The following is a 21,648-nucleotide window of genomic DNA, read 5'->3' as shown; positions in this document are numbered from 1 at the left end:
TCTCCACACTGTCATGTCATGAATATTATACTTTATTTTGAAAGTCTCACCGGTTTCCCTTTTCTCTGGGGTTTGATTGGTTTGATTCACAGACCAGAAAGCGAAAGCTCCCCCCCCCGCCCACAAAATATAAAATACATGAACTTATTTCACTGTGCTTTACATTGATCAAATAAATCAAAACAACCTTTAAATTTTAAACGTTATATATATTTGTATATTTCCATACGTGAACTTCCAAAAACCCTTAAAGAACTTTCTCCTGAAAATGTTTCATGAGTTAAAGAGTGTCTGAGTGTGTGAGTGTGTGAGTGTGAAAGGAAAATGGAAACTTGGAAATGGAAATGGAAATGGAATTTCTGTCTTTCACTTTGTTCTGTTTAAAAGTGTTCACCTGATTCAGGTAAGAGACAAAACACAGACACAGAGCACGTCTTCATCATCATCACCATCATCTTCTTCATTGTAATCATCATCACCTTCATCATGATCAGCTGGACCATCTTCCTCTGTGCCTTGACTCCTGCTCTCTGCTGTGATTGGCTCAGACACTACAATCACTATAGCAAGGTCACTCTGACACTCCTTCAACACATGGTGAGTAAATCGCATCAAAGTAGTAGTACAAGTACCATACACAAGTACTTTGTAACCTTACTGCAGTCAAAGTATCAGAAGTATGTGATGGTGCATTCAGAAGAAGCTGGCAGGACGTTTCAGGTTGAAAAGGAAGAATCTAAACTCTGAACTGGTCCTTTAAAGGTCCTGCTGTCTCAATGGTTAAATCTGTATATATGAAGTGGATTTACTTATATTAAGAGGTACACAGATGAATAAGTATTAAAATACACACACACTCACATATTTGAATTAAAAAATAATAAAAAGAGTGTGTATATTTAAGTATATAGAAAAGTGATATAAATCATATCTTAAATCTTTGAAGACACACATATATCAATGTTTGTAAATATGATGTAATGATGTTATTTTTCAGGGAGGTCAGCTGACTGAAGACGAGAGTCCAGTTTCCTTTCCATTCACACTTTACACAGAAGTACGCGACCAACAGGTAATTCATCCATCCATCCATCCATCATTTAATCAATCAATTCATCCATCCATCCATCCATCATTCACATATTTAAAAAAAAAAAGTTTAGTTGATGACCTCGCCTCGGTCCCAGCCAATCAGAAAACAGCTGCTCTCTCTCTGTTTCCAGGTAGATTCTCAGTTGATTTTCATCAGAGACAGTTTGTCAAGGATCTCTGACCTCTATCGCCATGACAACCGCTCCTCCATTACCTGGGATACGGACATGACTCATCACTTCCTGGTCAACCTCCACCGACTGAAAGAAGAACTGAACACATGTGTGAGTAAATAAGAAATACTACAAAGGACTTTAATACTCTCCTATGTAAAGTACTTTAAGTATTCAAAGTAAAGTATTTTAAGTACTCACAATAAAATATTTAACACACTCAGACTAAAGTACTTTAAGTACTCACAATAAAGTACTTTGCCATGTTTTTGTTTTACAGGTGTTGACTAAGAAACACTTAAACAGACCACTGAGGAGATACTACAGGAGGCTACTCAGAAGAACTGTGTACCGCACTGTGAGTACTTATACTGTGAAGTACTTTCTACAGTACTGTGTTTACTGACTGAATGATGGATTGTAGTAATAATAAGAATAAATCTGATTTATCTAGTTCAGTGTACCCAGGGTACTATTACTGACTGTAGTACTGATTGTAGTATTTTGTGTACAGGGTGGTAGTACTGCATCATGGGAACTCATCAGGAAAGAAACAGAACTTCATCTTCACCAGTTGCAGCTTCTCGTCGCGTCCATCATAAATTCTGCTGCCAACAGGAGGCGCTCTACACTTGGACAATAATGAGTCTGTTTTTTAATTAAATTATCATGTTGTTCATGTATTAGATTATCATGTTAGTTATTTATTTATCATATTATATTGTTATTTATTTGTTTATCATATTATCTTTTTATTTATTATATTATGTTATTTGTTTATCATATTGGTTATTTATCATATTATATTATTTATTTGTTTATCATATTATCATGTTAGCTTTTTATTTATCATATTTATCATTATTTATTTGTTTATCATATTATCATGTTAGCTTTTTATTTATCATATTATGTTATTTGTTTATCATATTATCATGTTAGTTATTTATTTATCATATTATATTGTTATTTATTTGTTTATCATATTATCATGTTATTTATTTGTTTATCATATTCTCCTGTTATTTATCAATTAGTGGCTGTATAAAAAGACGACCTGCAGGTGGCAGCAAAGCCTCGCAGAGGTGCACAGCCCATCACACTGTTGAAATATGCCATTACAAGAAATGATATGATTTTATTCATCTCAGGGAATCAGTTCATTTTCATTTCATGGTTTTACATATGATCACATAACAAAGAATGCAATACTACAAATAATACACAGTGTTTTCATCTGTAAATGACCTCACATCATCTTCCTCACTGTGTTTTTATGCTACTGACAAAGTCTTCAATGATTAAAAGATAAAATATGATCATTCACCTGAACTTTCATTCTTTCACTAATCGTCAGTAAAACGGCTCTAAATATATTGTTGAATGTGCACGTTATGTATTAATATTTTTGCATAAACACAATTAACATGATGTCGTAACACAGATTTTTGTCTCCATGGCAACAGAGAGGAGGCAGGGCTTCAATCTAGCTATGTAATTGGACGTAGCTCTCTGGAAAGAAGCCTTTGTTTCCGTTGAGGAATCCCTCACACCAGCCGTCGTCATGGCGATGCGTCAGGTAGATGATTTCACCCTCAGTGAGGTGCAGGTCATCGGGTTTCGTAGCCTCATAGCCGTACAGCACCACCACTGGACACACGGGGAAACTGCAGTTAGAGGAGGCGTACAAACACCCTGCAGATCTGACTACAGCCCCCAGGTGGAGCTCTGCATTAGGGCTGTTGTCATCATGGTGATAACAGGGTCCACTACTTCCTTATATCTGGTATAAGTGTATATACTACAAATACCGCACTATCTGACTATGATTCTGTCTATGTGTGATGTGTACTAGTAGTAGTAGTAGCAGTACTAGCAGTAGTAGTAGTGTAGCATAGTAATAGCAGTAGCAGTAGTACCTTTTTCCAGGTAATGTGGGGGGGCGTTAGAGTCTAAATCCACTGGTGGAGGGAGGGGTGGCATGATGTCATCAAGGCCACTTTCATCATCCAATAGGAGAGGAGGTGGCGGGGCTGGGATCTCCAGATCTGAAAGAACAGTATACAGCATCTGTGAGTGACAGCTCTGATTGGTCTGTTTTGAGGAGGCAGGCTTTTGACAGCAGGGCAGGTCGTTTACTTGTACAGGTGTGTGTAGTGCTATTGCAGTTCAAAGAACCACCACTAGGAGCACTACCACTAGATGAGAATAGATAGCACAGTAATTCTTTTCTTACCCAGGTGTTGGAGACGTGCAGGTAAGCAGAGCCGAGGTGAGGAAGCATAAGAGGGGCAGGGCAGCAGGGTGAGGGAGGAGGAGGAGGTGGGAGGAGGACAGGGGGGAGGGTACGGGGGAGGAGGGGGGATCATCACTGACAGACAGAAAGAGAAGCTGAGTCAGTACTATGATTAATGAAAAGAGTTATCGTCTGTTGGCAGAAACAATCTTTGTGCCTCACAGTCAATAAAGTTCTGAACTTCTCACTGACGTTAAAAAACCCTTAAGGACTTGTTCCAAGAGTTTGCTCAAACATCGCTATAGGACAACCTGACAACTTAAGGACACTCAAGGACCTGAATGATGACCTTAGAACTTCTTCCAGGGTTCCTGGAAACTGCTTCAGGACTTCTCAAACCTCATAGAACCTTTCCTGTAAAAAAATTCTCAAGAACTCCAAAAAATTCCTCACTGAGCCCTCAAGCATCTTAAACTCGACTCACTTCAACCTTCTGGTATTTATTCAAGGACTCATTGAACTTTTCCATGGACTCAATAAAATGTATTTAATGGCGCCTGTAACTCCTTAAAAATACCCATAGCATCGTCAAGGATTCTTGGAACTTCCTCAATGACCTCACTGACCTCTACTCAACCACCCAAACACACACCCCCCCAAAAGGACCTCAAAAGCTGTCTCAAGGACTTCAAAACATAACCGGAACAACCAACTAAAAGGACCCCATGACATCACCAGGGACTCCAGGATATGCTCAACAACTTCAGGACCTCCTCTCTGTCTGTTTGTTTCTTAAGGGAACAACTGAACTCATCAGTAAATTATTGATTATCTGTCTATTCAGTCAGACAGCAGAGGTGTCCTCCGTCGGCTTACATGATTGGACAGCAGGTAGGAAGAGAGAGCGTGTGTAGTGGCAGCGGGAGGCAGGGCCTGAGCGGACCCGAAGAGAGAGAGAGCGAGTCGAGGGGGGCGAGCGTCGGCGACTCCTCCTGGAGGGGAGGGTCACTGCAGAAAAACACCCCAGAAGAAGAAACTGAGAGAGGAAGAAGAACAAAATGAAACGTATCTAATGAATCCTGAACTCAACGACTCCTGAACTGGAGAGACATGTACCCACAGACACACATTTGGAGCTTTTTTCCTATCTTTATTCAAGAGCGTGGTCGTTCAGTTTGAGAGCATGACTTGTTGAATTTATGTTCAGTTTGTGTATTACCTTTCCTCAAAACCCTGCCCTTGCACTCAAATAGCCTCTGTTTGCACTTAAATTTTCTCTGCTTCTGCTCAAACTGTGTGTTTGCACTCAGATATATTGTTACTCTCAGCGATTTCCTGCACTCGGGCTGCTTTCTGTGCGCTCGTGAATCATCTGTTTCAGATTTCTCCTCTGCTCTTGGATTTTTTGGGTGCAACAATCCTGTCGAAGTTCCTCAACCTATAGGACACCAGGTGTAGTGTTGACCACTGGTCAACCAATGAAATGAACAGTGTTGTGCAAGTTCACACCTCTCATGAACTAGTTCAAAGTTCAGTTCATACAAGTAAACATGAATAGTTCACGTTCATAGTTCACCATTTAAATTCTGAACTAGTTCATAGTTCAGTTCATTTCATAGTTTTAAGGTGGAAAATGAAAATGAAAGACTTAACTTGTTTTTTAAAGAAAACTTTATCCATCACTACCCCTTGTCTTAAACTGTACTTCATATGTATCAATTCCTAAAAGAAATGTTTTTTTTTATTTTTTTTAAATTATTGCTAATTTTGCCTGTTTATTTATTCATACCCTGCACGAGTTTGTCTACCTGTTGCTGGGCACTCATACCCTTGAAGGCTGCAGACAATGTGGTTTGGGTCATTGGGGCTGTTGGCAGGGGTCCTGGTCTTTTTTTGACTTTCAATTACTTGGAGCTAACTTTTTAGGCTAGCTGGATGCTTCAGCTCCACATGCCATTTTAACTTAGATGCGGATGAGGCTGACGTGAGATTTTTACTGTCGGGATCTTTATCAGACAGTGTGTAAAAGCGCCAGAGAGAGCATTCGGCGGGAGGGGTTCATCCACTCTCAAACTGAAAGACCATGCTCTTGAATAAAGATAGGAAAAAAAGCTCCACACACACACACACACACACACACACACACACACACACACACACACACACACACACACACACACACACACACACACACACACACACACACACACACACACACACACCGTCTACTTCCTGACTGGGTGCTGGTGGAGGGGGCGGGGTTGGCAGCTCTGAGACGTCATTGGGTAGCAGAAGGAAGCTGTCATCATCAGAAGGAGGAGGGGGAGGGGAGGGAGGGGGGAAGCTGTTCTCCTCCACCACTGACGAGACAGACGAGAGGTGATGTCACTCAGGGTTAGACCAATGATTAGTTCTGCTGATCTAGTTAACTGACATGTTTGGGATTGTCTCACCTGTCTCAAGGTTTAGAGGCGGGCCTTGCGATGGACTGCTGTGATTGGTCAGAGCCTCTGAATGAGAGGGAGGCAAAGGAGGTGGAGGGGACGGGGACACCATGTCCCCTGATGAAGCAGGGGCAGGGGGCGAGACATCCTGAGACAACATCTCATTTGTTGTAGGAGGAGGAGGAGGAGGGGGCGGGGCCTCATCCAGAAGTGTCGTGATGATGTCACCCTCAGGTGCAGCGTGCCAGGTGGTGGGGATAGTGGGCGGAGCTACAGGTTTCCCAAAACTGGAGCTGAAAGAAAAATCAATAAATCAATACAAATACAGATCAATGAATGTTAAATCAGGATTCTGTCTAGTTTGTTGCCGTGGAAACTGAAAACTAGTCTGTGCACAACAGTAGCTGAGATGCTAAGCAACGACTAGTCAGCAAGCAGTGATGACCACGGTAACAACATAGTGTCGGACCCACAAACTTTGCCCTCTGATCAGTTCATCCAGACGGACCTGAAGAGACCACGCCTCCAGCTCCGACCACGGGTCTGACACGTGTCGTTAACATGTCAACTCATCACATACGATGTAAAGACAGTAACTGTCAGGGGTGTTACCTGATGACAGGGGGCGCCACCGGGCACTGCACTGGCTCTGGAGGTTTGTTAGACCTGAAACACACACACACACACACACACACACACACACACACACACACACACACACACACACACACACACACACACACACACACACACACACACACACACACACACACACACACACACACACACACACACACACACACACACACACACACACTTACAGGCTGTGATGTGACAGAACTAACTGTGTAGACGTGATGACAGGATCAAACCTGATGGAGGCGCCGTGTTTATGGATCGTTCCTGTTTTGTCCGACTGTTTCCCAGAGACCTGGGGGGGGGGAAAGCATGAATGGATCCTGTGTCTCAGACAGTTTCCCACGCTCAACAAAGAGTGTGTGTGTGTGTGTGTGTGTGTGTGTGTGTGTGTGTGTGTTTGTCTTTCTATAGTAATGAGGGACAGTTTTGGTTCAATACCATCAGTGAGGACATCTTGACTTTGAGAGGACATTTTGACCGGTCCTCACTTTTCAAAGGTCTGTTTGAGGTTAAAATTTGGTTTATGTTGGAGTTAGGTTAGGTTTAGGATTTTTAGGTTAGAATTGGACTGAATGCAAGATAAGACCAAACTTTATTGATCCGGGAGATTCAGAATAAATAAAAAACCAGGTTCTGTATTGATCCCTCCTAAAAAAAGGGGGTTAAAAGAACAACCGGCAACGGGAAGGCAGCCGGAGCGTCAGTACTTAAAGGGGACATAGCATGCCCATTGTACCACTAGTTGATATGGTTCCTTGGGGTCTTAATGAAATGTCTGTAACATACTTTGGTCAAAATACCACAAGGATCATATAAAACAGCCTTTTTACCCTGTATGAAACAGCCCTCCACAGAGCGACCTGTTTTGAGTGCCTGTTCCTTTAAATGCTAATGAGCCAGCTCCCCTCTCCCCCCATGATTTTAAACGATATAAATTACATATTTTATATGATATAAATTATCAAATATGCATCCCATACTTTGTATTCCCCTTCTGTTGTCCTGGAGTTTTAATTTTCCCAATCACATAATTAAATGTCCCCCTCTGCCCCCCCACTACAAGCACACAAGCAGACAGAGAGAGAAAGAAAGAGAGGGGGGGGGGGGGGGGGGGGCTATGAAGACCATCATTTACCCCCGAACCCCGACATTCAACGGGTACAACAACAAGCGGAGAAAGCAGAATCGCGGGCTGACCTTATATATACAGTCTATGGGGCTGAGGTGGGGGGTGGGCCAAGACGGTAATGGTGGATCCAGTTTGGCGGATTCTGCATCGTGCTGGCTGATCGTGATAACAAAGGCAGATCCTTTATCGTGTTGGCATCAGATACTGGTGGTGGACCACGACCGAGGTGGCAGCTGATGATGGATCCTAATGGCGGCAGTGGACAATGACTGTGGACTATAGTGGCATCTGATCTTGATGGTGGATCCTGATCTTGCTGGCTGCTGACCATGGACTATGATTGCAGCAGGACTGCTCGATACATAGTATTTCTCCTCAGACACTTGACCATTAATGACATTAATCCACCAATTCACTGACCTTCAGTTATACTTCAAAATGTTTATTCTTATCAATGCTGCTAAAACCTTTATCTTGATGTTCTCCTTTACACTTGACATCCATTGCACTTCTGTCCGTCCTGGGAGACGGATCCTCACATGTGTCTCTGAGGTTTCTACCTTCTTTTTTACCTGTTAAAAGGGTTTTTAAGTAGTTTTTCCTTACTCTTGTTGAGGGTTAAGGGCAGAGGATGTCACACCATGTTAAAGCCCTATGAGACAAATTGTGATTTGTGAATATGGGCTATACAAATAAAATTTGATTGATTGATTGAAGACCATGTAGGGAGACTTCCAGTTCCTTGTTACGACACAAAACCCAGGAAGCTCATTCGAGTCACTCAAGCATGACGTTTCTGACGTAGAGGAACTATAACAAAACGCGCTGGTGTTTTTCCCCAGAGTGTTTGGGTTGGTAGACATGAGCCAGATACCCACATTAACCTGTAGGAGCACTAACCAAGTGGAATTTGCATGATATGTCCCCTTTAAGACTTACTATTCAATAGAGTGAAATAAAATATGAGCATTGATGAATTCCAATCTTTATATATTAAACATATATAAATAACAAGGGTAAGTAATTTACAAAATTGTTATTTATGAAAGTGCTAATCCTAATAAAACAGGTGGTATGTTAAACAATATACTGTGATGACCCCTGCTTTAATATATATATATATATATATATATATATATAAGCACTAAAAAGATCAAAAACATTCTGGTTAGTAAGTAAAAATATATATATATATGTATATATGTGATAATTCACATAATATTAAGATGTTTTATACACACACACGTTATGCTACGGTTCTCCCTGACCAGGATACAAGCCATCAACCTCCTGCTACTAAGGCAGCCACACTGCTTCTGTGCCAACCAGCTCCTAGATTCAATCCAATCCAAGATTTTAAAAAAGATATTACAAACATGATACAACAAATATAAAGATCAAATGAATAGTTTTCATATTAATTAGAATTTATTTAAATAGACGATCATAAAACATTCAGTATTTTTCAGTCAATAAAGGTCCCAATTAAAATCTGTTGGAAAGAGCTCTGGGAGGTTAGTATTTATAGAAATACTCTAAAAACATATTGCTAAAAACTGGAATGGATCCATTTTTATATTTTTTATTTAATCCAGATGGATCTATAGTTTTTAATAAATGGATCCTTTCCCCTGCCCGTCGTTCCAGAGTTTAAAATGTGCATATAAAACACTTCAATCTACAATCTCAGATTGATAAAAAAATAAAAGTTTAAACAAAAACTTTAGTAGCACTTAAATGGCACTTACTTATAGCATAGTACTTTCTTGATTCTTGTTGTTCTGGGTTTGTACCCTCATGGTTGAGGCATTTATTGTGAGTCGCTTTGGATAAAAGTGTCAGATAAATGAAATGTAATGTGATGTACAATGGGGAGTACTTCTGGCCCATTGCACATCCACACAGCTGGAGATAGTGGTTATTGTTGAATTGAAAGTCGTTTCTTGTGTAATTTCGAGCAACTGTATTATTGTGCTTATTATTTTCAGTCTCAATGTTGGTATACAATGAGTCAAAGTCTATGGAGAATAGGAGAGTGAGCGGTTATTGAAGGTTTTTTATTTTATTAACATTTTATTGGTGTCTTTGATGTAACTGGGGTGAAGTTTGGAGAGTGGGTTGAGAATGGTCAATGACTCTGAACCACAGGGGGGGGGCGTCCATGTCTTGGGAGACTTGTGTATTTTTGGGGTGAGGTAGAAGAGGCCAGGCCTGGGATCATCCAAGTACTTTATTGTTTTGCATGTATTTTTTCTGGTATAGTTTGTCTGTAACTGTCCTGGTTAGTTCTTGAGTTTCTAAGTTCTCTATTGTTGTCTGTTGGCTTGGTTTGATCACTGTGTTTTTGTTGTTGCACAACGATTTGATTATTTGGTTCTTTGGCTAATGTTCTTGGTCCTGGTTGGCAGGAGCGGCATTGTGTAAGTATGTTTGAATTTTTATCGATTAACTCTGAAATGTTGTCGAGGAACTGGACGATCCAGTGAAGGGGGGAGCAGTCGTTAGTGAAGACGGGGAGTTTGAGACAAACAATTAAAAACATATTAAGAGTCTAATTTCTGTTTCCAGTACTTGAACAATAACTTGTTTCTCTAAGGTCTGAACTGAAGAGCAGCAAGAAACAGAAAGGTCCAGTCGTAGTTTACAGTGGTACAGTCCAGTAGATTACAGTGGTACAGTCCAGTAGTTTACAGTGGTACAGTCCAGTAGATTATAGTGGTACAGTCCAGTAGATTATAGTGGTACAGTCCAGTAGATTACAGTGGTACAGTCCAGTAGTTTACAGTGGTACAGTCCAGTAGATTACAGTGGTACAGTCCAGTAGATTATAGTGGTACAGTCCAGTAGATTACAGTGGTACAGTCCAGTAGATTATAGTGGTACAGTCCAGTAGATTATAGTGGTACAGTCCAGTAGATTACAGTGGTACAGTCCAGTAGATTACAGTGGTACAGTCCAGTAGATTACAGTGGTACAGTCCAGTAGATTACAGTGGTACAGTCCAGTAGATTACAGTGGTACAGTCCAGTAGATTATAGTGGTACAGTCCAGTAGATTACAGTGGTACAGTCCAGTAGATTATAGTGGTACAGTCCAGTAGATTATAGTGGTACAGTCCAGTAGATTACAGTGGTACAGTCCAGTAGATTACAGTGGTACAGTCCAGTAGATTATAGTGGTACAGTCCAGTAGATTACAGTGGTACAGTCCAGTAGATTACAGTGGTACAGTCCAGTAGATTACAGTGGTACAGTCCAGTAGATTATAGTGGTACAGTCCAGTAGATTACAGTGGTACAGTCCAGTAGATTACAGTGGTACAGTCCAGTAGATTACAGTGGTACAGTCCAGTAGATTATAGTGGTACAGTCCAGTAGATTACAGTGGTACAGTCCAGTAGATTACAGTGGTACAGTCCAGTAGATTATAGTGGTACAGTCCAGTAGATTACAGTGGTACAGTCCAGTAGATTATAGTGGTACAGTCCAGTAGATTACAGTGGTACAGTCCAGTAGATTACAGTGGTACAGTCCAGTAGATTATAAATACAGAAGATGTATCAAGTTTGAATGAGGAAGTTGAAGTTGAACTTCTTCTTCTGTGGTTCACTGCAGCTCTGTCACTCCCTTTTAACTTCCTGTTAACTTCCTGTTAACTTCCTGTTAACTTCCTGTTCAGACTCAGAACAAAACTTCAGTGCTTTTGTCGTTTTAAATTCAGATTCTCTGAAACAACAGATTCTAAACTTTTCTCATATTTGTAAATAAAAACTAACCTGAGGGGTGAAGGTTGTGTGTGTGAGTGTGTGTCTGTGTGAGTGTTTGTGAGTGTGTGTCTGTTTGAGTGTGTGTCTGTGTGATTGTGAGTGTGTGTGAGTGTGATTGTGAGTATTTGTGTCTGTTTGTGTGTGTGTCTGTATGAGTGTGTGTTTGTGTGAGTGTGGGGTACCTTCATGCTGTGTCCCAGGCCGTCCAGCTGCTGGTAGTTGATTGGTTGGCGGCTGTAAAGTGGGCGGGGCTGTATAGGTTTAGGGGGGAGGATCTTGTGGCTGCGTGGGACTCGTCTCACCGCCGTGTTAACGCCGACTTCTCTCCTGGAAACTTTCTCTTTGTGCATCTCGACGGTCTGAGGACGACATGATGTCAAAACACTTCCTGTTTCCACAGAGTTTGATTCTTTAAATAAAGTTTGATTTAAACATTAAGTATGAACTTGACTAGTTTGATGATTTGAAAAACTCTGCACCTTCAATTTATTGACTATTGATTTGACATGATGGAATAAATTATTAGAGAAAAACACTACAGGTTCCAATACAAACATTTACTGATGTGAATGGATGAATGACAATAAGTGAACACAAAGACGAAAGAAAACAGAGGCTCCATTCATTCAGTCAGTGCAACACACACACACACACACACACACACACACACACACACACACACACACACACACACACACACACACACACACACACACACACACACACACACACACACACACACACACACCTCTGAGATTGTTGAAACCAGCTCATGTCCTCACAAACACATACAAACTTTCTTTATTCAAAACCTCTTTGAGTAAAATTGTTCTTTTCTCTTTTACACTCAAGTGTCAGTTTATTAGAAACACCTCTAAAACTCAGTCTGAGTGAATCCTGGAGTAATCCTATAAAAATCCTGTGTTAATCCTGTATTCATTTTATAGTAACCCTGTAATAATCTAGTATTCATGACGTTTGTGTTAAACTGTGTTAACGACCATTTTGTATGAATTTTGTCATGTTAACACAAATGGAGCAGAAAGAGGGGGCGGGGCTAACCTGACCAATGTGGTTGATGGATGACTCCATGTGACAGAGCTGATTGGTCTGAGCGTCGAACAGACTCAGGACGCTACAGGCCAGTGTGCTGATCTGGTAGGCAATGCTGGCCAGTGATTGGGTGGTGAAGGTTTTAGTTTCCTCCAGCGCCACCATGCTGCTGTCACCTGACTGACAAATAAACATGGAGACCAGACGGGTTAGCCTAGCTTCAACAAGACTGGAAACAAAGGGAAACTGCTACTGCCACAGTTAGTTGTTGCAGCAGGTTGAGTGGTAAGCAGTACTAGTAGCATTAGTAAAAGCATTACCAGTAGTAGGATAGATGTAAGTAGCATTAGCATTAGCAGCACTGACCTCTAGGTAGTTGTCGTGACAGTATTGCGCCACCTTCAGGAGATTGTCATAATTCTCCATCAAAGCTTTCCTGGCGTTCGGAGCTTCGTCCAGAATCTTTGTCACGTCGTCATTAAAGTTCTGATCCTTCATGTTCTCGTTCTGAGGTTCCACAGGTGGAAACAACAATCAATACTATTTATTGATTGATCAAAAAATCTATTCTTCTGATGTTTGTCATCAAACTTCTCCTCCTGTCAATCATTCTGAAGTTTCAAAAATCAATCAAGAAAATTATCAGTACATTCCTGATGAAAACAACTGACACATGAGACGTAAGAGACACACACACACACACTCGCTCTCACTCTCACGGACACACACTCACCAGCTGATCCTGACTGATTCTGACTCTGCTAAAACTTTTCAACCTGCAGACAAAGATCGTCTCTACTCGCACAGATGACTCACTCCTCATTACAACTCAACTGCGACGGTTTCAAAGACCAACAAGACACGACAGAAGTCTCACTCTGACCCAAACTTCAAACGTCAAACATGTGCTGATGGACTCACACGCAGAGTGTAACGATCTCCTTCATAAAGCTCAGAGTGAGACCTCCTCCCTGTGGTTCCACCTCAGGGAACATGCTTAGCACAAACAACTTCTTGTTTCACTTTCGACAAAAGAGTTTACAAGAACATGCATTTAAAATACTACTAATAATAACAATATAGACCAGACTCCACTCCAAAACTGTAATAATAACCGTATTCTTTGACTGAGTTGACCCCACCTACAGGTCAAAAAGCCTTACATAGGAAAAGCCACATTTTTGTAAAAGAACACAATCATTTGAGTTCAATTATCTCATTATCAACAACTGAAAAGTATGAGAACAAAATGAGTTTCTCCAGGTTAGTGGCAATGGGTCTTGGCAGACCAACAACCACGGTTCTCTTGAGAGCAGGAGCGTAAATGCTGGACACCCTTGGGGAGGAGCTCTGGACCACTCAGACCACCATGCCCCACCAGACGCCCCCAAGCCACAGGGCTCGACTCTTCAGAAAAATCCCTGGACTCAGGATAGTCTTTAACCACATGGAAGTCAGCATCAAAGTCATCTTCCTCATCATAAACATCAACCTGCCTAGAAAAGACAAAACCAGAGCTGTTGGTGTTATCCACATTTCCTGAGGCATTGAGGACACAGCATCAGGATGTGGAGGCATCTCTGGCGCCTGGCGTGCCAACTCCAGCAGTCGGGGCTGAACCAGGTAAAACCTATTGGTAAAACACAATGAGTCTCCCACTCAACAATCTGGAGGGTCAAACAAGAAAAAAACACAAGCAACAATTCAACAGTAAGTAAAACGTGCAAATTGTGCCAGTTAAGACAAAACCAGGGGCCCGGGTCCAGGATGGACAAATTGAAAAGTGCCCGACACCTACCAACAAGGAACTGTCAATCAACAATGAAAACAACAGAGCTGACGCTCCGGTTGAGCAGAGCACTGCGACGTGTGAAGGGAACATCCATGCTACCTTCACACACAGTGTGATGAACACAATAATCATGTGCAACAGACAACAGGTAAAACAGAACAAGCTGGTACTGACCAGGACAGAAAGAGTGCGGGTGCATGAAATTCATATAAGGTGTGAATAATGCTGTGTAAGGCTGGTTTTATTTTATATCATTATTATATTTAACATCGTGTTGATGTGACTGTTGTCAAGTAAAAACCTTGCCTCTCCAAAATGTGAACTTTTATTTGGAAAAAACAGCCACAGTGAGTTCCTCCGTGTTTGAGATTCTTCAGTGGATTTAAACACATGTCTCACTGGTTTAATACTTTTATTCAAGTCACATTTTCATTTCATACGTGTTCCACTTTTTATGTGTGAGGTCAAGTCAAGTCTCACAGCACTTCCTGTTCAATGAAAACTATGTATCTCCACAAACGCTGAGGGTTGAATTGCAACCATGAACCATCTGCACCTGCACCATGAAAACAACTTAAAAGTTTTAATAATCTGGGGAATCGTGAAAAGCAACAAGAATACATTAAAAAAAATTCAAGCAGGTTAATGTGTTCCTCGTTTCTTTGACGACATTAGTTGTTGCTCGGGGCAACAGGGTTCCAGGGCTGTTTCCGTGGAGCTCCTTCTTTGTCTTTCTTCTCCAGAGGTTTCAGGTGACAGGTCAGGACCAGGTCTCTGACAGAAACAGAAACAGGTTCTCAAACATCTGAGTCAAGACATCTCCACAAGGACCCAAGGAACTTTGCAAAAAACATCCTGGAACTCAAGGACCTTAAGAATATCCTGAAGGAGCTCCAGGAGACTTGTAACGCACCCCCGAAGTTATCTTAATGACCTTGAACTTCATGACATTTCAAAGATCCTTAAAGGGATAATTCACCAAAACTCGAGACTCAACACTATGCTGATGGAGGGTGGGTGAAGTGTTTGAGTCCACAAAACACTTTTGGAGTTTCAGGGCTAAACAGTGTAGCAGCCAAATCCAATACAATAGAAGAAATTAGGGATTTATCTTCAGACGTAATAAAACAACATAACATGCCTCCATACTACTCCTGTGGTGTCATCCAAGTGTTCACATTCAAATTAGCCTAAACCTCTAATACCAGAAGTAACGATGCTACTGTGCAACCCGCCCGTGCCCGTGGGTGAGAGCATGTGAGAGCATGAGCCGTGTGTGCATGCGAACGTGGATCCAGAGGATATCAAAGGACATTTAGGTTGTGTAAATGATGCTGTTTTAAGTCGGATAGGAAAGTCAGGGCTGACGGACACTTGGATGACATCACAAAAGCAGAATGGAGGCGCTATGTTTTTTATGGCCCGAGCACCGAACAGTAGGAGACCGTGGGAGGCCCTATTGAAATTGTATTTTATTTTTTTTTCAGGCAAATGAATTGGCTTTTTGAGGGCTTGAACATGCTCAAATTCTTAACAAAGTTTGCAGAAAATTAGAAAGTGGTGAAAATGTACGTATTATGGAGTCATTTTAAATGGGCGTGGCAAAATGGCTCAACAGCGCCCCCTGGAACGCGTTCATATTGACCGATCTTCACAAAAATCGATACACAGGTGTATCATGACCAGACAAACAAAAAAGTCTAGAGGTGCACTTTGAAAAAAGCAACAGGAAGCCCGCCATTTTGCTTTTAGTGGCCATTTTGGCCATTTTTCACATTTTTACTCTGACGAACTTGTCCCAGGGCTTTCATCAGATCAACTTCAAATTGAGATGAGTGTCATCTCAACAAGATGGAGATACAAACTACCTCAAAGATCGATTTTTGGTCACACGGTGTGACCGTGGCGTGGCGTCAAGGTTTGATTACACGCCATCAAAACACGAGGTTCTGTATCTCGGACATACATGGACCATGAATCCTTTGATGCTGAGCCGTCAACAAACAACTCCACTCCAGCATTATTAGCATCAAAGGATTCAACAACAAATTAATGCCCTCAAACTCTCACCAAAGCATGTGCTCGGGCCCATTATTATTATTTTTATAATATTTTTTTTTTTTTATTAATTATTATTATTGTTTTATTTTTTTCAGGCAAATGAATTGGCTTTTTGAGGGCTTTAATTATTTATTTATATATTTATTTTTAGTTATGTTTGAAACACTATGATGTATATGAATAAACCATGTACTGATGGACATAAATATACAAAAACAATTATATAAATAAAACAATAAATCATGATAAACTTTCCTCTGGAGAGGTTGTCTGATTCTTGAAAACCCCGTGAGACCTGGTCATTTCTGTCGCTGGCCTCCACAAGAGGACAATAACTAAATCTAACTGATTCATTTCTCTTTATATTTGAAGAAGGAGTCACCATTTTCTTCAGTTGTGTTGGATTCTGCTCTAACACTGTTTACCCCAGAGACTCCAGAAGTGTTTTGTGGACTCAAACACTTCAACAACCCCCCCCCCCCCTCCAACGGCATAGTGGTGAAATTTTCATTTTGGGTGAACTATCCCTCTAAGGCAGACATGTCAAACTCAAGGCCCGCCATAAAATATCATTGGCCTAGCTAACTGGCCACCGGCAAATAGGACGCACACGCTCCACGGTGAGCAATGCCCGGCTAGATGCACACTTTCATATTCCTCTCACTCGCTGAGTATTTGAAAACCTACACAGGAGTCGTCTGACGGATGCACACCTTCACTTTAGGTTTCCACAGCACAGAACCTAACCCAAACATTAATGAACTGGTAGCCAAGAAAAGATGTCAAACATCTGGCTCTGGCACATGTACATAAAAGAAGAATGTAGCTTACCTAAATATGTTTTCTTTTTGCACTTTATCCAATATCCTGTTTGATAAATGTTGACCCTGTTTGGCCCTCGACGTAGTCACAGTTTTAAATTTTGGCCCTCTCTGTGATTGAGCTTGACACCACTGCTCTAAGGGAATTTCTAGGATGATATTTAAAGCTGAGTTTTCTAAAGACGTTCCAGGACTGGGGTCCCATTGGTCAGAATATTCCAGGATTACTTAAAAAAATTCCAACTAGCAGGAGTTTCCAGGACCCTGCACTTACCTGAACTCCTGGTAGGAGGCAACTCTCTGGCTGACAGCCCTCAGTTTAGCCTCGTTCTCTCGCTGGTATCTCCGCTCAGACTCAACCGCCGCCTGCAGCTCTAGCTCCAACGCAGAGAAGTCGATGACATCACGCTCTGACGTAGCCATCATCTGATGATGTCACACAGGAAAACAGTTTTAGATAAACTTCTTTGGATTTAAAGTGAAAATTGTCACATGTTAGTTGCATAAATTCTGTCATGAAAATACATACACATGACAGTAGAAGAAGAACACACAGTAGATGGCGTTAATGCACCTTGATGTTGGTGGCCACCCGCCAATAAACCGAACAAAGAAGAAGAAGACATACATACACATACACACACATATATGTATTTGAGCATTGCTCGGACGGCTCAGTTCCGAGCCCAAGAGAAAACTAATCGAGCCCAACCTGAATCTGACAGCTTCTGTTTTTGTTTCAGAACAACACTACAGACACGTGCTGCGTTAGAATAAAGTAGAAAGCAGAGGGCAATTCTCGGGAGTTCCTCAAAGTCAGTTTGGAAAGTACCTCCTATCATTGTTACACTAACAACCAACTTAATCTAACATATGAATGGAGAGAGACTGCAAAGGAGTCATAAGACTGACAAGAAAATGAATAAAACAAAAGAAAACTGGGATGGGCCCGGTCGCTGAACAAGAACAATGCTGTCGACAAGGAAACCACAACTGGAGAAGTTAACAAGGCTAAACAAGACAGATTGCTAAAGGGAAAGACAAAACAACGTTTTGCGAGAGCTGCAGGGCCAAAATGTGAGAAACAGACCTGGAATCAGCCTGCTTCAAGATGAAAGCCTGCTTCAAGATGAAAGACGCAAGCATGCATGACAAGGTAGCAGATTTGGAGAGCTGCTCTCGGAGGAATAATCTCCGTATTTACGCAGTACCGGAAGGAAAGGAGGGGAGGTCTGTCCCTGAATTTGTGAATGAGCTGCTGAACACCCATCTCACACTACCTGACGGAGTGATACTCCAAATCCAGCAGACTCACAGAGCATTGACCCAAAACTATATCTTTGCAGTGAATGAATTTCATCATTCAGTATTTCAGGTATTCCCCAATTAATCCTTATTTAAATTTTTCCTTTGTTACTTTTTGAATAAAAATAATTTTGTACAACTATCCTTCTAATGCACAACACGGGTCAAAAATTACCCATATTCATTTCCTGTGTTCATGAATTTGTGTTTCTTTGCTATATGTTTGAAATAAATGTATTTTATCATTTAATATTGATACAAGTATTCATTAAATATCTTGTTTTTGATCATTATCCTTTTTCCTTTCTTACTTTATAAACGAACGTAAATCTTGCTTCACTTTTACAGGTCAAAATGACCCGTACAGTATGTATTCACTACGGAACACAGCTGCTTTTGCACATCTGATGCATGTAAGTCATATTTTACAATCTATTACTAGTGACAAAGAGAAATATGTGCAATACTAACTACCTGTTAGCTAGCTAGCTTCTTTTCTGGCTAGCTAACCATAGCTAGATCAACAAAATAAAACTTGAAATATAACAGTTTATACTTAATAGACTGATTGATATGCATTTGAAAATATGCTTTTGATTTTCTTTATCCAGAGTGTTAGTATGGCTGGTCCCAATCATTTCAGACTTACAAACGTAATCATCATAAAGATACTTTATGAAGATGAGGAAGAGGAGGAGCCAATCTGAAATCTCTGATGCTGAGGACCTACACTTGTGTTGTACACTTTGTTCTACAGGATCAAGCTGGAGTTGTGTGTCTTGGAATCCAGCTCTCCTAAATGAAGAAGGCTCCTTTGATGACATAGAAGACTCATATTCTGTCATCAAAGGAGCCTTCTCCTAAACGAATAAGGACGAATAAACTATAAAAGAATATAGCAAAGAAAGATTCTCAGCCATTCATGAAATAACACAGGAAATGAATATGGGTTATTTGTGCATTAGATGGGGTTTGCATAGCTTGTGTATCAAAGAAATTGTCCTTAGAAAAGTGTGGCAACAGAAGATTGAGCTGGATGGAAAGTGGCTTTATTTTGACAATGATTACGCAGCCGACATCATAGGAAGACGCAACGCTCACGGGCCAATTAAAATGGCATTAAAGGAGAAGGGGATGCGATACCAGACCAGAGACACAATACAAGTGGATTTGGGGATCTGAATAAACATGGATCAGGTCATGTCATTTTTTAAGGGAAAATGTGCCTCTGAACATATTTAATTTCAAACATGGAAATGATAACTGTATTTTTATTCTGTTTCTGAATTTATTTATTTACTTTTTTCACCAAAAACAGATAGAAACCCTGGGCCACATATGATGTCAGATTTATGACTCAAATATAACTTATCTATATAAATTCATGGAATCGACAGAAGGAGTGATGTTTGTAAACACACTTCTATGAGAGGAATACCAGTTTGTGGGAGGGGCCCTACAGTGATAAGGCTCCTCCCCAACATTAGGCAAATTACATCCCTCTCTTTTGAAGTCTCAAAGTTTTATGTTTGGGTCTGGACTGCAGCTTGACTTCATAAATAGAAATGTCAGAGAATAGCATGAAAATGTTGTTGTTGAACGTGAACGGTTTGAATAACCCTGTTAAATGCCAGAAAATAGATAATAAAAATAAGATAATAATTGAGAAAGGACAAAGCATAGATTATATATTGACAGGAAACACATTCATCTAGTCAGGAAAACGAAAAGCTTAATAGATTGAGTTGTGAAAATACATTTTATAGCTAATTCTGTCATGGCAGTAAAAGAGGGGTCTCTATACTCATATTAAAACACTCAGTGATGAGGAAGGAAGAGATATCATTGTAAAAGGAAAACTGGAAAATGAGAAAGTGACATTGATCAATGTCACAGAATGGATTTTTAGGAATAACAACGACCTGTACAACGTCAGGGAAAGTGAAATCGGAGCTGATGTATCAGATCATTTCGTTTAAAGAGTTTATTTAAAAATCCAAATAATCCCGTTAGAGAAAAAAAATATTATGGAGGTTATATGTTGGACTATTGAATAATAAATCCATTGTCCAGGATATTAGAAATATATGTATGTGATATATATATACTAATGTATATGTATATTAGTATATATATGTATCTTTTTAAGACCTTTTTAAACTCCACAATAAATGCAATTTAAGACCCAAATAATGTCGAAACATTTACTTTAATAGAGAAGATTATTTATTTAAACCTATTAATAAGCTTAATAAGATAAGAGAATAATGAGTGTGGGTAAGTGTTGGAGCTATTTACTGTTTAATTAAGTGTTTGATAGTTAAACATTTGTTTATTTCATTTTTTGTTTTGTTTAATACATCTAGTTAGATTATGCCTTTGGAATAATAATAATAAAAATGATAGTCACATTGTTTTAGTTATTCTTAGTTATTTTTCGTAGTTTACGCTTTTGTGAAGGAACTGAGCAAAAGTGAAATTATATATAGTTTATATATATATATATACTGTATGGTTCGGATGACGTCATATATATATTAATTATTATATAAATTGGGCCTTCTTATATCAGGTACTTGAGAAATATTGACGAAACAAATCCAATGTATTAAAACACTTTGTCAAAAGTCAAATCAAAACTGTGTAAGTCTTTTTTTATGCACCATGGTTCTCCTTTCCTAACTCCTTTCCTAACTCCTTACTGCTTCTCCCTCACATCTTGACCCTGTGGCGTTTTCCATCGGGATCAAGGAATAGTGGTTAGGAAAGGGGATAATTTTAGGAAAGGAGGCGATTTAGTGGTTAGGAAAGTGATTCAGTGGTAAGGAAAGTGATTTAGTGGTTAGGAAAGTGATTTAGTGGTAAGGAAAGTGATTTAGTGGTTAGGAAAGTGATTTAGTGGTTAGGAAAGTGATTTAGTGGTAAGGAAAGTGATTTAGTGGTTAGGAAAGTGATGATTCAGTGGTTAGGAAAGTGATTTAGTGGTAAGGAAAGTGATTTAGTGGTAAGGAAAGGAGTCTCACCTGGTTTCTTGGGTTCCTCGCGCTCTCGGTGTGTTCAGGTGTTTTTTCTCTTCTCGAGTCAGAAACAACAAACTATCTCTATGACAACGGGGAGCAGGCCAGCGCCTGCGCTCGG

The 21,648-nt window shown here is 40.3% G+C and overlaps 3 protein-coding genes across 6 annotated transcripts; 1 reads left to right on the top strand and 2 right to left on the bottom strand.

Moving 5' to 3' along the window:
- Positions 1-428: 428 nt before the first annotated feature.
- ifnphi1 (interferon phi 1) lies at positions 429-1,940 on the top strand. Its single transcript, XM_034592882.1, has 5 exons — positions 429-597; positions 998-1,072; positions 1,224-1,376; positions 1,546-1,623; positions 1,780-1,940. Exons 1-5 carry the CDS (start codon positions 487-489, stop codon positions 1,906-1,908), a joined length of 546 nt encoding a protein of 181 aa, XP_034448773.1. The 5' UTR covers positions 429-486; the 3' UTR covers positions 1,909-1,940.
- A 435-nt stretch (positions 1,941-2,375) lies between these two features.
- Positions 2,376-13,369, bottom strand: abi3a (ABI family, member 3a). Of its 4 annotated transcripts, none has more exons than XM_034592859.1 (12): positions 13,265-13,369; positions 12,898-13,038; positions 12,541-12,711; positions 11,661-11,837; positions 6,818-6,876; positions 6,558-6,611; positions 5,955-6,238; positions 5,722-5,861; positions 4,378-4,537; positions 3,502-3,636; positions 3,185-3,313; positions 2,376-2,915 (listed from the first exon to the last, which is right to left on the bottom strand). In XM_034592859.1, the coding sequence occupies exons 1-12, from the start codon at positions 13,352-13,354 to the stop codon at positions 2,752-2,754; spliced, it is 1,704 nt and encodes a 567-aa protein (XP_034448750.1). In that variant the 5' UTR covers positions 13,355-13,369; the 3' UTR covers positions 2,376-2,751. The 4 variants fall into 4 exon arrangements, with proteins under 4 accessions (XP_034448750.1, XP_034448751.1, XP_034448752.1 ...); XM_034592860.1 differs by having other exon boundaries at positions 4,378-4,509; positions 5,724-5,861; XM_034592861.1 differs by having other exon boundaries at positions 12,898-13,052; positions 13,265-13,319.
- Positions 13,370-14,718: 1,349 nt separating this feature from the next.
- On the bottom strand, positions 14,719-21,630 carry ccdc103 (coiled-coil domain containing 103). The gene is made up of 3 exons (XM_034592883.1): positions 21,534-21,630; positions 17,480-17,631; positions 14,719-15,097 (listed from the first exon to the last, which is right to left on the bottom strand). The coding sequence occupies exons 2-3, from the start codon at positions 17,629-17,631 to the stop codon at positions 14,995-14,997; spliced, it is 255 nt and encodes an 84-aa protein (XP_034448774.1). The 5' UTR covers positions 21,534-21,630; the 3' UTR covers positions 14,719-14,994.
- Between the last annotated feature and the right edge of the window lie 18 nt (positions 21,631-21,648).

Source organism: Hippoglossus hippoglossus, chromosome 8, assembly GCF_009819705.1.
Source record: "Hippoglossus hippoglossus isolate fHipHip1 chromosome 8, fHipHip1.pri, whole genome shotgun sequence".
NCBI classification, from domain to species: domain Eukaryota; kingdom Metazoa; phylum Chordata; class Actinopteri; order Pleuronectiformes; family Pleuronectidae; genus Hippoglossus; species Hippoglossus hippoglossus.
This window is presented reverse-complemented; position numbering and strand designations above follow the sequence as displayed.

Coding starts and splice junctions, on each gene's coding strand:
- abi3a (XM_034592859.1), bottom strand. CDS start 13,354: ATGAGGAGTGAGTCATCTGTGCGAGTAGAGACGATCTTTGTCTGCAGG. Junction 6,877..11,660: donor GCCTGGGACACAGCATGAAG/GTACCCCACACT, acceptor CCCCCCCCCCAG/GTCTCTGGGAAACAGTCGGA. Junction 3,637..4,377: donor CCTACCTGCTGTCCAATCAT/GTAAGCCGACGG, acceptor TCTGTCTGTCAG/TGATGATCCCCCCTCCTCCC.
- ccdc103 (XM_034592883.1), bottom strand. CDS start 17,631: ATGATGGCTACGTCAGAGCGTGATGTCATCGACTTCTCTGCGTTGGAG. Junction 15,098..17,479: donor GCCTCCTACCAGGAGTTCAG/GTAAGTGCAGGG, acceptor TGTTTCTGTCAG/AGACCTGGTCCTGACCTGTC.
- ifnphi1 (XM_034592882.1), top strand. CDS start 487: ATGATCAGCTGGACCATCTTCCTCTGTGCCTTGACTCCTGCTCTCTGC. Junction 598..997: donor TGACACTCCTTCAACACATG/GTGAGTAAATCG, acceptor GTTATTTTTCAG/GGAGGTCAGCTGACTGAAGA. Junction 1,377..1,545: donor AAGAAGAACTGAACACATGT/GTGAGTAAATAA, acceptor TTTGTTTTACAG/GTGTTGACTAAGAAACACTT.